Consider the following 12,725-nt stretch of genomic DNA (forward strand, 5'->3'; position numbering starts at 1 on the left):
CATCTATTGAGATGATCATATGGTTTTTATTCTTCAGTTTGTTAATATGGTGTATCACATTGATTGATTTGCATATATTGAAGAATCCTTGCATTCCTGGGATAAACCCCACTTGACCATGGTGTATGATCCGTTTAATGTGCTGTTGGATTCTGTTTGCTAGTATTTTGTTGAGGATCTTTGCATCTATGTTCATCAGTGATATTGGCCTGTAGTTTTCTTTCTTTGTGACATTTTTGTCTGGTGTTGGTATCAGGGTGATGGTGGCCTCGTAGAATGAGTTTGGGAGTGTTCCTGCCTCTGCTATATTTTGGAAGAGTTTGAGAAGGATAGGTGTTAGCTCTTCTCTAAATATTTGATAGAATTCGCCTGTGAAGCCATCGGGTCCTGGGCTTTGTTTGTTGGAAGATTTTAAATCACAGTCTCAATTTCAGTGCTTGTGATTGGTCTGTTCATATTTTCTATTTCTTCCTGATTCAGTCTCAGAAGGTTGTGCATATCTAAAAATTTGTCCATTTCTTCCAGGTTGTCCATTTTATTGGCATATAGTTGCTTGTAGTAATGTCTCATGATCCTTTGTATTTCTGTAGTGTCAGTTGTTACTTCTCCTTTTTCATTTCTTATTCTATTAATTTGAGTCTTCTCCCTTTTTTTCTTGATGAGTCTGGCTAATGGTTTATCAATTTTGTTTATATTTTCAAAGTACCAGCTCTGTCTCTTTTTCAAACTATGCTCTTGAAATTCTGTAGGATTTAATTTTGAGTTCTTTTCTCTACCATGTGTATATCTTTTCCACTTTAGATGTTAGTCTTAACTCTAATGGGGAGCACTTCCCATCACTTTTATTGACCTCTCATAGCTCAGCAATTTTGCCTAAGTCAAGTAATCACATCTTGATCCCACCTGGCTTTACTGCTGTATTCCAAACTAAACTCCTAAGTGTTGGGTGGCTCATTTCTTCATCTAGTGTTTACTCCTCAATTCAGATTTTCTCTTTATTTCTGCCTCTATGCTCTGGGTTTCATTCTTACCCTAAATGCTTCCTGTCCTCCTCTTTGGTCACCTGCACATCTACTCATAATTAAAATAGGCTACTGCCTTGGCTTCAGCTGCTGATGAAATGCACTCCTACAATATTTGTTTCTCTTATGTTCCCTTTGATAACTATCCTTTTTAATGCCTGTGGCAAATTCTTACTCCCTAGATGGTGCTGCTTCTTTCTGGCTTAGTATGTAAATTCTCTTATTTTAACTCAAACAAATTTGTTCACTTTGTAGGTAACCCTAGATTCAGATAAAAATCACCCTTGTTTAAAAAACCATGTGCTTCTTTTTGATTTCCTGGGATACTGTCACTGTCTCCTTCTTTGATCTTACACATCACTCCTTCTTCCTGTTTCCTCCATTCCTCCACTCCCCTTCTTCTTTCCTTCCTTTATTTCTTTCTAAAGAACTTACCTGGTGGCTGTCAAACTTCTTTTTTGCTGGTCTTAATATCCCCCAAACTGCAATAGGATTTTTGATATAGATCTCTATACAAAAGTTAATGTAACTCGAGAATTTTGGTGGGATTATTATGCAGTTAATACCAATTTAGAAATTAAGCATGTGGACACTATGGGTTTTTTTTAACATCTTTATTGGAGTATAATTGCTTTACATTGTTGTGTTAGTTGCTGTTGTATAACAAAGTGAATCAGCTATACGTATATATATATCCGCATATCCCTTCCCTCTTACGTCTCCCTCCCACCCTCCCTATCCCACCCCTCTAGGCGGTCACAAAGCACCGAGCTGATCTCCCTGTGCTATGCGGCTGCTTCCCACTAGCTATCTATTTTACGTTTGGTAGTGTATATATGTCAATGACACTCTCTCACTTCATTCCAGCTTACCCTTCCCCCTCCCCGTTTCCTTAAGTCCATTCTCTATGTCTGCATCTTTATTCCTATCCTGCCCCTAGGTTCTTCAGAACCATTTTTTAGCATACGGTATTTGTTTTTCTCTTTCTGACTTACTTCACTCTGTATGACAGATTCTAGGTCCATCCACCTCACTACAAATAACTCAATTTTGTTTCTTTTTATGGCTGAGTAATATTCCATTGTATATATGTGCCACATCTTCTTTATCCATTCATCTGTTGATGGACTCTTAGGTTGCTTCCATGTCCTGGCTATTGTAAATAGTGCTGCAATGAACATTGTGGTACATGACTCTTTCTGAATTATGGTTTTCTTAGGGTATATGCCCAGTAGTGGGATTGCTGGGTCATATGGTAGGTCTGTTTTTAGTTTTTTAAGGAATCTCCATACTGTTCTCCATAGTGGCTGTATCAATTTACATTCCCACCAACAGTGCTAGAGGGTTCCCTTTTCTCCACACGCTCTCCAGCATTTATTGTTTCTAGATTTTTTGATGATGGCCATTCTGACTGGTGTGAGGTGATACCTCATTGTAGTTTTGACTTGCATTTCTCTAATAATTAGTGATGTTGAGCATCCTTTCATGTGTTTGTTGGCAATCTGTATATCTTCTTTGGAGAAATGTCTGTTTAGGTCTTCTGCCCATTTTTGGTTGGGTTGTTTATGTTTTTGATAGTTAGCTGCATGAGCTGCTTGTATATTTTGGATATTAATCCTTTGTCAGTTGATTCATTTGCAAATATCTTTTCCTATTCTGAGGGTTGTCTTTTCCTCTTGTTTATGGTTTCCTTTGCTGTGCAAAAGCTTTTAAGTTTCATTAGGTCCCATTTGTTTTTGTTTTTATTTCCATTTCTCTAGGAGGTGGGTCAGAAAGGATCTTGCTGGGACACCATGTTTTATATAAATAAATCTTAAGGATAAATTTCTCAGGGAAAAGTAAGATTGTAATACTTCAATTCAAGATTGTTTTGCCTTCACAGTATTTTCTTCTTCCCTTCTTTCCATTATTTCCAACTATGTTTTCTACAGATTTATTTATTTTTATGTTTCTTTCAGAATTATAACATGTACTTTATGGGTGTGTAAGTAATTTCTCTGGAATTGGGAGAACGCAAGAACTATGCTGTGGCTTACTGTGTGTGTCCCTCTTTCTACAGCTGCTGAGCGATTTCTGTTCTTTTCATCTGACGTGGCTGTTCGTGGCATCCCGCTCACCCTCTCTCACCAGGCAGATGTCATCCTTCCAGTGACAGGAGGTGCTTCCGTCTTTGTTGGGATTGATTTTGATGCCCAAGAGAAGGCTATCTTTTTTTCAGATACAACAAAAGACATGATTTGTAAGCAAAAGATCGATGGCACAGGTGAGAAGGGGTTTAAAGGGTTTGTTTTTGCATATTTTGTCTGTCTTCAATAATAATACTAATAATTTTTTCACTAAAACTTTGCATTCACTTCTTAAGCAGGGTCTTTTACTAAACTTGCTAAATACTTTTAGATTGGGAAAAGAAATCTATTGCTTTTCTTTTGAATTAAGTTTAAGTGAACAATTCCTTTATTTTCAAAATAACTTACAAATGAGAGAGCATTTTAAAACAAATATTGTTGTAATTGGACAATTAAGAATATCAATATTGACAAATACTAACCTATGGACACTCCATAATAGGAGTGTCATATGTATGAAAGCTGTTAATGGGTTAATTAACTAGAGGCTGTTCCCTATATTCAAGCAGCCAGACTGAGCCAATGGAATGACCTCCCTATAGGAATGCTGCACACGTAAATGCTGGGCTTGGAATAATAATATTTATTTTTAAAAGACATGAATTATATGTAAATATGGATTTATTGTCAGTTTTCAGTTGATTGGAATTCTGTTAAAATCTTCATAATCCTCACAGAAAGATAAATTATAGTCAGTCATACCTTACCATTTGGGTACTTTATTGGATGTTGGCCTGATCCAGTACTTTGATTTTAGAATCCACTAATGGGTTGAAACCTGAAGTTTGAAAAACAAATCAGTAGCCAGTATAACATAGCAACTAAGAGGGGCCAGCTCAGGAGCTAAAGTGCCTAGTTTTGAATCCTGGCTCCTCACATTTCCTAGTTATGTAATCTTGGGGAAGTTACTTTCTTTGTACCTCAGTTTCCTAAATCTGTGAAATAGGAATAATAATAATAATAATAATAATAATAATAATAGAGGTACTACATAGCTCATAAAGTTGTTGAGAGAATTTTAGGCTAATACATGTAAAACACCTAGAATAATACCTGGAAAATAGTAAAAATTCAGTAAATATTAGCTATTATTGAAGCTGTTCTCAATGAAAAACTCTATTGCTCTGCCCCACCCTGCCCCCAACTCAGACCTGCTCGCTAGAGGTAATTCCTTACCATTCTTTTACCTGTTTGTTCTATTATTTGTCTCCGTGTTTCTAAATATTTTGCTTATACTGTTACTGAGTCCAAGTTTGTACTGCTCGCTGCATGACAGGCCAGTAAATCTAGAGATGAGGTGTTGGGGCAGGGAATAGCGACTTTATTCGGAAAGCCAGCAGACTGAGAAGATGGTGCATTAGCGTCCCAAAGAACCATCTTACCCGAGTTAGAATTCAGGCCTCTTTTATACTAAGAGGGGAGAGGGTGTGGTTGGTTGTTGCAAACTTCTTGGTGCTGGAATCCTTTGTTCTTGCAGCTGTCCATGTACATCTGGTCACTGTGTTCTTATAAACCACTAACAAGACAAATGTTATTCTCTGTTCTGCAACTTTTTATCTCTATGTGAATGGAAAAGTCATACACCTTTAAAGGTCAGAGCCTTGAGAATGGGCTCTCCTGTGTATTTCAGGCCATAGGCAACGTTCCTTTACAAAAGGTGCACAGCCAGCATGACTAAGCACAGGCAACAGAGCACAAAGGTTAGAGCTAAAGGAATAGATTCAATATGGAGTCAGGTTTGTTCTTCTCTGTTGCAGTACTACTTCTTGACTTGCATATTAGACATTTAATTTCATTGTTATAGATAGGGATTTAGCTCTTACATTCCCCTCTACCAACCTCCCTCTCCCCCTGTTCTCCCTAAAAAGCTAGATTGTAATTTTTGTTCGCTGCTAAGTCAAGTAGTATTCCATGATAACATTTCTTGAACAAATTTTGATTTTTTTTTCCTGCAGTTAACAATTGCTCCATCTTCATTTACTTAGTTTTCTATGTAGCTATTATATTTTCCCCAAATGCTCCAACAGATCTATCAAATGCTTGTCTGTGTATCTATGTATCTATCAAATGTGAACAATCTATAATTTTTTCCCCCTCTGCTGTTCAATTGGATCTGGTACACAACTCTCGTCTTCCGATTTCCCTCGGCCACTTTCCTGTGCTGGTTTTCCTGTTACTGGCAAGCCACTTGTTTCTCTTTCCAGACTGATTTCCTTATTTTGCTGAAACACATTCTATAGTAGCTTCTTAAGAAGAATGAGCTGGTGGTACATATTTCGAGTCTAAAGGTGTTTTCATTTTGCCCTCCAACTTGATCATTTGACTAGGTGTAGGATGAAAGCAATTTTACCTCAGAAATTTGAAGACATTGCTGCACTCTCTTCTAGTAGCCAGTGTTGAGAGTCCTATGCCATCCAGAGTAGCATTTCAGTGTGTACAACCTTTTTGGGGGGAGGTTGTTTTTGTTCCTTTCTGGAAACTTTTAGAATCTTTTGGTTATCCCATTCATCTTGAGATTTCTGTCCTATTCTGGGAATTTTCTTGCCTCTGCTTTTTCTATTTGAGAATGTTAGATTAATCATCTATTTTTTTCTTATCTTTTCTTTCCTGGTTTTCATCTCTATCATTTTGTTCTACTTTCTGTGAGACTTTTTGGCATTTTAGTTTTAGCCTTTCTATCGAATATTTAATTTCTCTTATATTTTCAATGTTGAAGATCCCCTTCTTGCTCTCTGATTATTCCTTTTTTAAAAATAAAGCCTGTTCTTGCTTCATAAGTTCAATCTTTTCTTATTCTATGAAGATATTAATTACATTAAAAAATTAATTTTCCTCGGGTTCCTTTTTCCTTTTGGTTTGTTTCAACTTTCTCCTTCATGAAGGAAGCTTTCTTCAAATTTCTCTGAGCCTTGTTTGATATTAAGAGCAAAGCTATGAAACACTGATCAGAAGGCTGTTGGTATGAATAGGCCTCATCAGCTGGTGATAAGGCAGCTGTTTTGTTGGGAAGCTTCCAAATGTCAGTATCAGAAAATCCTCTCTGGAGATAGTCAGTTTCTCCTTAGTAGCTGCTTCCATTCTCCCTGTTGGAGTGAGAGGAGTAAGAGGGGGGAAGCTAGTCTCTGTTTGGGGAGCAGTACGGAGGACAGGGAGCTGAGGCCCGTTCAGTTCAGTGTTCACATATATAACCCTCCTGTGCTCAGTCTGTGCCGATCCCAGCCCTCCATTGTGCAATGTGTCCTCAGCCCACAGCCTCTCTGCTTGAGGTCCCCCAGAGAAGAAAATCTCTGGTCTGTTAGAGGAGGTAGACGGAGAGGAGTGTCATACATGCTCAGGGTCTGAGAGGAACCTCTGGGTCCAGTCGCTTCCGATGCCAACTTTTAACTAGGCCCCTTAGCGTCCTGCCCCTACCTTTTTCAGAGCCGGTGCTTCTGCGTGCAGACACGCTGAGGCTCTGTGTGTGTGGGTGTTGGTGCTCCCCACTGCCGGCACGTCTCTCCTTTCACTTAGTGAGTTACTTTGGAGAAGTCTCTTTCTCTTCCAAACTCTGTGGAAATCTTTCATCTGCTGTTCTTTCACTGTCATTATTAAAAGGAGTTTGGAAGGAAGAGGAGTTAAACACAGTGGTCAATCTGTTATTTTGAACCAGAATGCATCTTTTCTGAGGCCTAGAATTAGGTCTGCTGAGCTACACACAGGCTAAGTCTCCTGTAGATGCTTCCACAGGTCAGCTTCCTTCTGCTTTGGCAACTGCAATTCTCATCATGGGTTTTTTTGTTTTTTTAAATCAATTTCAAGTCCACATGCTGAGCAAATTGCCTTTACAAAGTTTCTTATAGTTAGTGGTTAAACTGCTTGTGCTCCGGTGAAGGATGTATTTTTGTACATTGCCCTGTTTTTCCGAGTGAGCAGGTTAAGTGTCAATGAGTTTATATGCAAAAACTGAATGGTCAGAAATCAAATTGAAGTCAAGATGGGCTGAATGAAGCCCTCAGGGAACTTGCTCCATCAATGATCCCTTCTCTCCTCCAACTTCTCTTGTTCTACTGACTTTTCCCCATCAGATATGCTCAAGTCTCTCCCATACTAAAAAACCTTCAACCCACCCTTCACTCCACGTTCCTCTCTAGTTGCAGCCCTCTCTCCTCAAGTTCATGAACAAGCACCTTAAAAGTTTGGTCTACACTTTCCTGGCCCTACTTTCACATTTGTCACCTCTTCACACTATGTCACTTGAGACCCCTTATCCTGGTCACCTCCAGTCCCTTTGTTATAAACTTTATCCTTATCTTTGGCGCCTTAGTCGTCTTCTTTAAAATGCTTTTTCCCCCTTGACAACACACTCATGAATTTCCTTCTATTTCTTGACCATTCTTTCTAGTGTTCCTTACACGTCTTTTCTTCTTTGCCTGTCCTGTACACAACTGTGATCTCTAGTGTTCAACATTGGTCCTCCTTTTATTTTTTAATTTATTTTTATTTTTTAATTTGTGTATTTATTTTTGGCTGCGTTGGGTCTTCGTTGCTGCGTGCGGGCTTTCTCTAGTTGCGGGGAGTGGGGGCTACTCTTCGTTGTGGTGCACGGGCTTCTCACTGTGGTGGCTTGTCTTTGTTGTGGAGCACGGACTCTAGGCGCGCGGGCTTCAGTAGTTGTGGCTCACGGGCTCTAGGGTGCAGGCTCAGTAGTTGTGGCGCACGGGCTTAGCTGCTCCGTGGCATGTGGGATCTTCCCGGACCAGGGCTTGAACCCGTGTCCCCTGCATTGGCAGGCAGATCCTTAACCACTGCGCCACCAGCGAAGTCCGGTCTTTTATTATTCTGCATTTTCTTCTGCATAATTTTGCGCCTTCCGTATCTTTCGTTACCATCTATGTAGTAGTTATAAATCAGTGTGAGGAGACTTATAATAGGCCATTTCCTGAATGTTTTTCCTCCTCACCTGGAGAATGAGGGGAAAGGTCAGGTAAGGCTTCTTACAGGAGGTGATGAAAATCTCCATCCAAACTCTCTCTCTGGGGTTTAGACCCATAGAGCCAACTGCCTTTTGGATGTCTCACCTGGATATCCCACAAACCACCTCCAAACCAATATGTCTAAATGTCTACCTTTATTCCACTTCTCCAGACCCCTGCCTTAGGGGAAGGGCACCACCTCTCCCCCTGCCCACCAAATCTGGTGGTCACCCAAACTTCTTCCTTTCTTTCAGCCTCTACCATTAACTTATTAACCTCCAGCCATGCTTTGGAGCGTGTGGAATCCTGTCTCTCTCCCTCCCACTTCCACGTCTTTGCTTTCCTGCAGCCCCCCGTTCACCACTTCCTTTGGGAAACCTCTCCACACCTGCACTTTGCCTCGGTTTCCATACCATCCTGTGCATACCTCCATCACAGCACCTGTTACTCTTCTGTTGTTTTCCCTCTTGGCCTAATTGCCTCCCCCCACCTCTCCCACTTCATTACCTTGAAGATACCTTGAAGACAGCGTCCACATTTCTTTCAAAATGCTTCACTTTTCTATGACTCAGTTTCCTCATGTGCAAAATAGGGATAATAATAATTCCTACTGTTGAGCTGTTGTGAGGATGGATGAATTCATGTAAAGTACTTGGGCCAGTTCCAGGCTCATAGCAAGTGCTCAGTATAAGCTATTATGATTAATACTATTAGCAATATCATGTTTCTTCAATGTCTAATATGGTGTCTAGCACACAGAGGACTTTCTTTTTACAATTTGCTGAATGAATGAATGGAAAAAGCACCAGGATTGTTTTTCTTCCTTCAAAGGAAAGAGCTGTGATTGTTTACTCTGATTCACTTTTTTTTTTTAAAGAATATTTTGTTGTGATAGTTTCAGGTGTACAGCAAAGTGATTCAGTTATACATTTTCCCATTTAGGTTGTTACATTTAGGTTGAGCAGAGTTTCCTGTGATTCACATTTTCTTTAGTAAAAAAAGAAAAAGGAGGGGAAAAGTCATAAAAAATTCACAAGAAGAAAGTGGTCTTTTTTCTTCTTGTACCCAGTTCTGATTTCCTTTCTGGTTCCTGGTCTTTTCCAAACTTGGCAACTCTGTGGCTATGAAAGACTGTTGATGAGAAAGTTGGGCGGGAATATCTCATAGATACCCCCAGTCGTACCTGGCGGTGTCAGCTTATCAGCGCTGTCTGTGGGTGGTGGTTGTGAGTATGTGAACTCAGGTATCTCTTCTTCAGATGTTCTGTACTGAGAAATTTTTTCTGGAAGATTGAACAAGGGGGTAAATCCAGGCCATACCTCTCCTGGTTCTATTTATCAGAGTCATATCTATTCTTTGAGATCCAAACTTTTGGAGATGGATAGATTCTAGGTTTATCTCATGTGTTGCTTTGCAGTTGCTTTACCGTTGCTTTATTTTTTAAAGAATTCCACATTACTGAAATATTCTCTAGTTCTCACACAAAGTTTAAATATGCAGTGGTAGGAAAATGTATGTCATGTAAAATATGCTTACTTTAAACCACGTCCATATTTTAATTTACAGGAAGAGAAATTATCACAGCTAACAGAGTGCCAAGTGTTGAAAGTTTGAGTTTTGACTGGATTTCAAAGAATCTTTATTGGACAGATGCTTCTTATAGGAGTGTCAGTGTCATAAGGCTAGCTGATAAATCGAGGCGCACAATAGTCCAGAATTTAAATAACCCACGATCAATCGTAGTTCATCCTATTGCTGGGTAAGTGTGTTCATGTTTTCCTAAGAGCTTGAAACTTATGTCTTGTACAGTCATTGCAAAGTGATGCCATAGGTATTTGGCAAATTCAGTAAATACAAGATTGAACCATGTAAATTGAAATCACCTTAGATTGTGTCCTTTTAGCATATGCTGAAGTGATCACTTTATCTCCTTCCAAAAACTTTCTCCTAAGCTTTGGCTTTTCAGTCTTCACTGGAGTGTGGTTTTTTTTTCACAGTCGCGGAGGACCAAACAATGAGACACAGATTCTGTGGAGAAGGAATGAATATGCAGCAGAATTATCAGGAAAGGCTCAAGTTCTTTCCCTGCTTTAATGTATTCATATAAAGCTTACCAAAACTTGCTTAATCATTCAGTAGTTTTCAGAATAAAAAGTCTTTCAGACCACAGACAAAGTTTCATGTTTAACCATTGCATTATTGGTGGAGTCAGACAAGAAGAGACAGAGCATTTCACGCCATGCCTTTTTGTTCTTACCTTTCTTATTTAAATATGCTTGATAGCTAACATAAAGTCTGAGATAGGCAGTTGTGTTTCAATAGAGTAGTTAAAAAAAAAAGATGACTGGTAATTCACTAAAGCCTGATTGAGGGTACATAGCAAACACTTTACGTAGTACATAATCTCATCTAATCCAAAAGCTGGTTTGTGAGTGAGGTATATACAAGACCTGTTTTGGAGATAAAGAATCTGAGGGGCTTCCCTGGTGGCGCATGGGCTTCCCTGGTGGCGCAGTGGTTGAGAATCCGCCTGCTAATGCAGGGGACACGGGTTCGAGCTCTGGTCTGGGAGGATCCCACATGCCGCGGAGAGACTGGGCCCGTGAGCCACAACTGCTGAGCCTGCGCGTCTGGAGCCGTGCTCTGCAACGAGAGGCCGCGACAGTGAGAGGCCCGCGCACCGTGATGAAGAGTGGCCCCCGCTTGCTGCAACTGGAGAAAGCCCTCACACAGCAACGAAGACCCAACACAGCCAAAAATAAATAAATAAATTTATAAAATAAAAAAAAGAATCTGAGGCTCAGAGAGATAAAGTAACTTGCTCAAGGACCCACAGCTATTAAGCAATAGTTAGTATTCAAATTCCAGGCCTGTCTGACTGCAAAGCCTGTGTGTCTAACATATTTTAAAACTGATGATGTTATTGATAAGAAATTTTATTGCCCAATAGACAGTTAAACAGTTGATTTTCTAGTGAATTTATCTTAAGCTAAATCTTTGGCGTTGGGTTTTGAAAAGGCGTTAAATTCCTTTCCTGATGTATCCTTCATATATTTATTCTTCATATATTTATTTTTATAAATGTATTTATTTTTATTTTTGGCTGTGTTGGGTCTTTGTTGCTGCGCGTGGGCTTTCTCTAGTTGTGGCAAGAGGGGGCTGCTCTTTGTTGCAGTGCACGGGCTTCCCATTGCGGTTGCTTGTCTTGTTGCAGATCACGGGCTGTAGGCACGCGGGCTTCAGTAGTTGTGCCATGCGGGCTCAGTAGTTGTGGCACAGACTCAGTAGTTGTGGCACACAGGCTTAGTTCCTCCGTGGCATGTGGGATCTTCCCGGACCAAGGCTCGAACCCGTGTCCCCTGCATTGGCAGGCGGATTCTTAACCACTGTGCCACCAGGGAAGTCCCTGTCCTTAATTTAAAACAATATGAAGTCACGTTTCAGAAAGTTACCTTTTGGAAAGACTAATTTTAGTTTTTAAGGCTCATATGAAAGAGAAAAGATTTTTTCCCTACACTTATCTTTTTGCCACTCCTCGGGTTAAAAAAAGACCTCTTGGGTAAGATCATTTAAGAGTCACGTTTATTTGGATGCATTTTTCATCAGGGATGAAATGCTTTCCTGCAAATTTAATTCCTTGTGGAAGATGACTAAAGAGTGATCTAGTGGATCCTGGATGTTTAATCCAGAAAGAAAGTGAGAGATTAAAATCTGTTTTCTTGCTCATAGTTTATTTCAAGAGCATGAAGTATTTAAAATGTAACCTGAACTGTGTCTTTTTAAAGAATCTACTTGGTGACAATAGTTTTAGGTCCTGAAGTCTAGCACAGTGGTTCTCTGCTTTGGATGCCCATTTTAATACCACTTGTATTTTCGATATATTTTTCTATATAAACCCAATAGCATACAGAAAATGAAATTAATTTGCAGCAAGTCTCTGGAGAATCTATGTTTGTGCTAAACCTCTCTAAGTCATGTAGTTTGTCCCAGTGTTAACATCTTTGATTTATTACCTCCTTTTCTAGGTATATATTCTTCACTGATTGGTACCGTCCCGCTAAAATTCTGCGAGCATGGAGTGATGGATCTAACCTTTTGCCTATAGTAAACACTACTCTTGGGTGGCCCAACGGGTTGGCCATTGATTGGAGGTAAGTAGGAATCATCCCAAATTGCTGAGTTCCCACTTACTATGGAAGACATATACATAGTTGGCCAGCTTCTGCTGGGATGAAAACATATGTAGTAATGAATATTCTGAGGAAATTGCTAGAGGAAGCAGAATAGGGCAAGACCTAAACCCCACTAGAAGTAGAACAGGGATTTGATGAAGTACAGGTCATGTGCAGTTTTTACAGGGGGCATCTTGAGGATAGGAAATTGTGTCAACAAATGTGTATTTGCCTATATACACCGTGGGAGGATTTTTGGAATATGAGATTTAAATTTTAAGAAATTAATCTGTCAAGGAGTATAGGAAAAGGTAACAGGGTAGATAAGCTTGCAGACCTCAAATGCAAAAGCAGTTTATAGGAGAGAAAAAAGGAAGAAACGTGTTTAACCTTTTAAACATCAGTTACTACGAATATTTTTCCTAACTTGTGGATTTAATAAGGAGAAAAGTA

At 39.6% G+C, this 12,725-nt stretch overlaps 1 protein-coding gene across 1 annotated transcript in view; it reads left to right on the top strand.

The window, feature by feature from the left end:
* Positions 1-12,725, top strand: part of LRP2 (LDL receptor related protein 2) — a 197,001-nt gene that overhangs the window by 81,570 nt on the left and 102,706 nt on the right. Inside the window, exons 16-18 of the mRNA XM_027078206.1 lie at positions 3,082-3,285; positions 9,667-9,859; positions 12,126-12,251. Coding sequence (XP_026934007.1) covers positions 3,082-3,285; positions 9,667-9,859; positions 12,126-12,251 — 523 coding nt within the window. The remainder of the gene's footprint in view (positions 1-3,081; positions 3,286-9,666; positions 9,860-12,125; positions 12,252-12,725) is intronic.

Source organism: Aethalodelphis obliquidens, unplaced genomic scaffold (assembly GCF_003676395.1).
Source record: "Aethalodelphis obliquidens isolate GAN/ISIS:26980383/991018 unplaced genomic scaffold, ASM367639v1 scaffold2, whole genome shotgun sequence".
Taxonomy (NCBI): domain Eukaryota; kingdom Metazoa; phylum Chordata; class Mammalia; order Artiodactyla; family Delphinidae; genus Aethalodelphis; species Aethalodelphis obliquidens.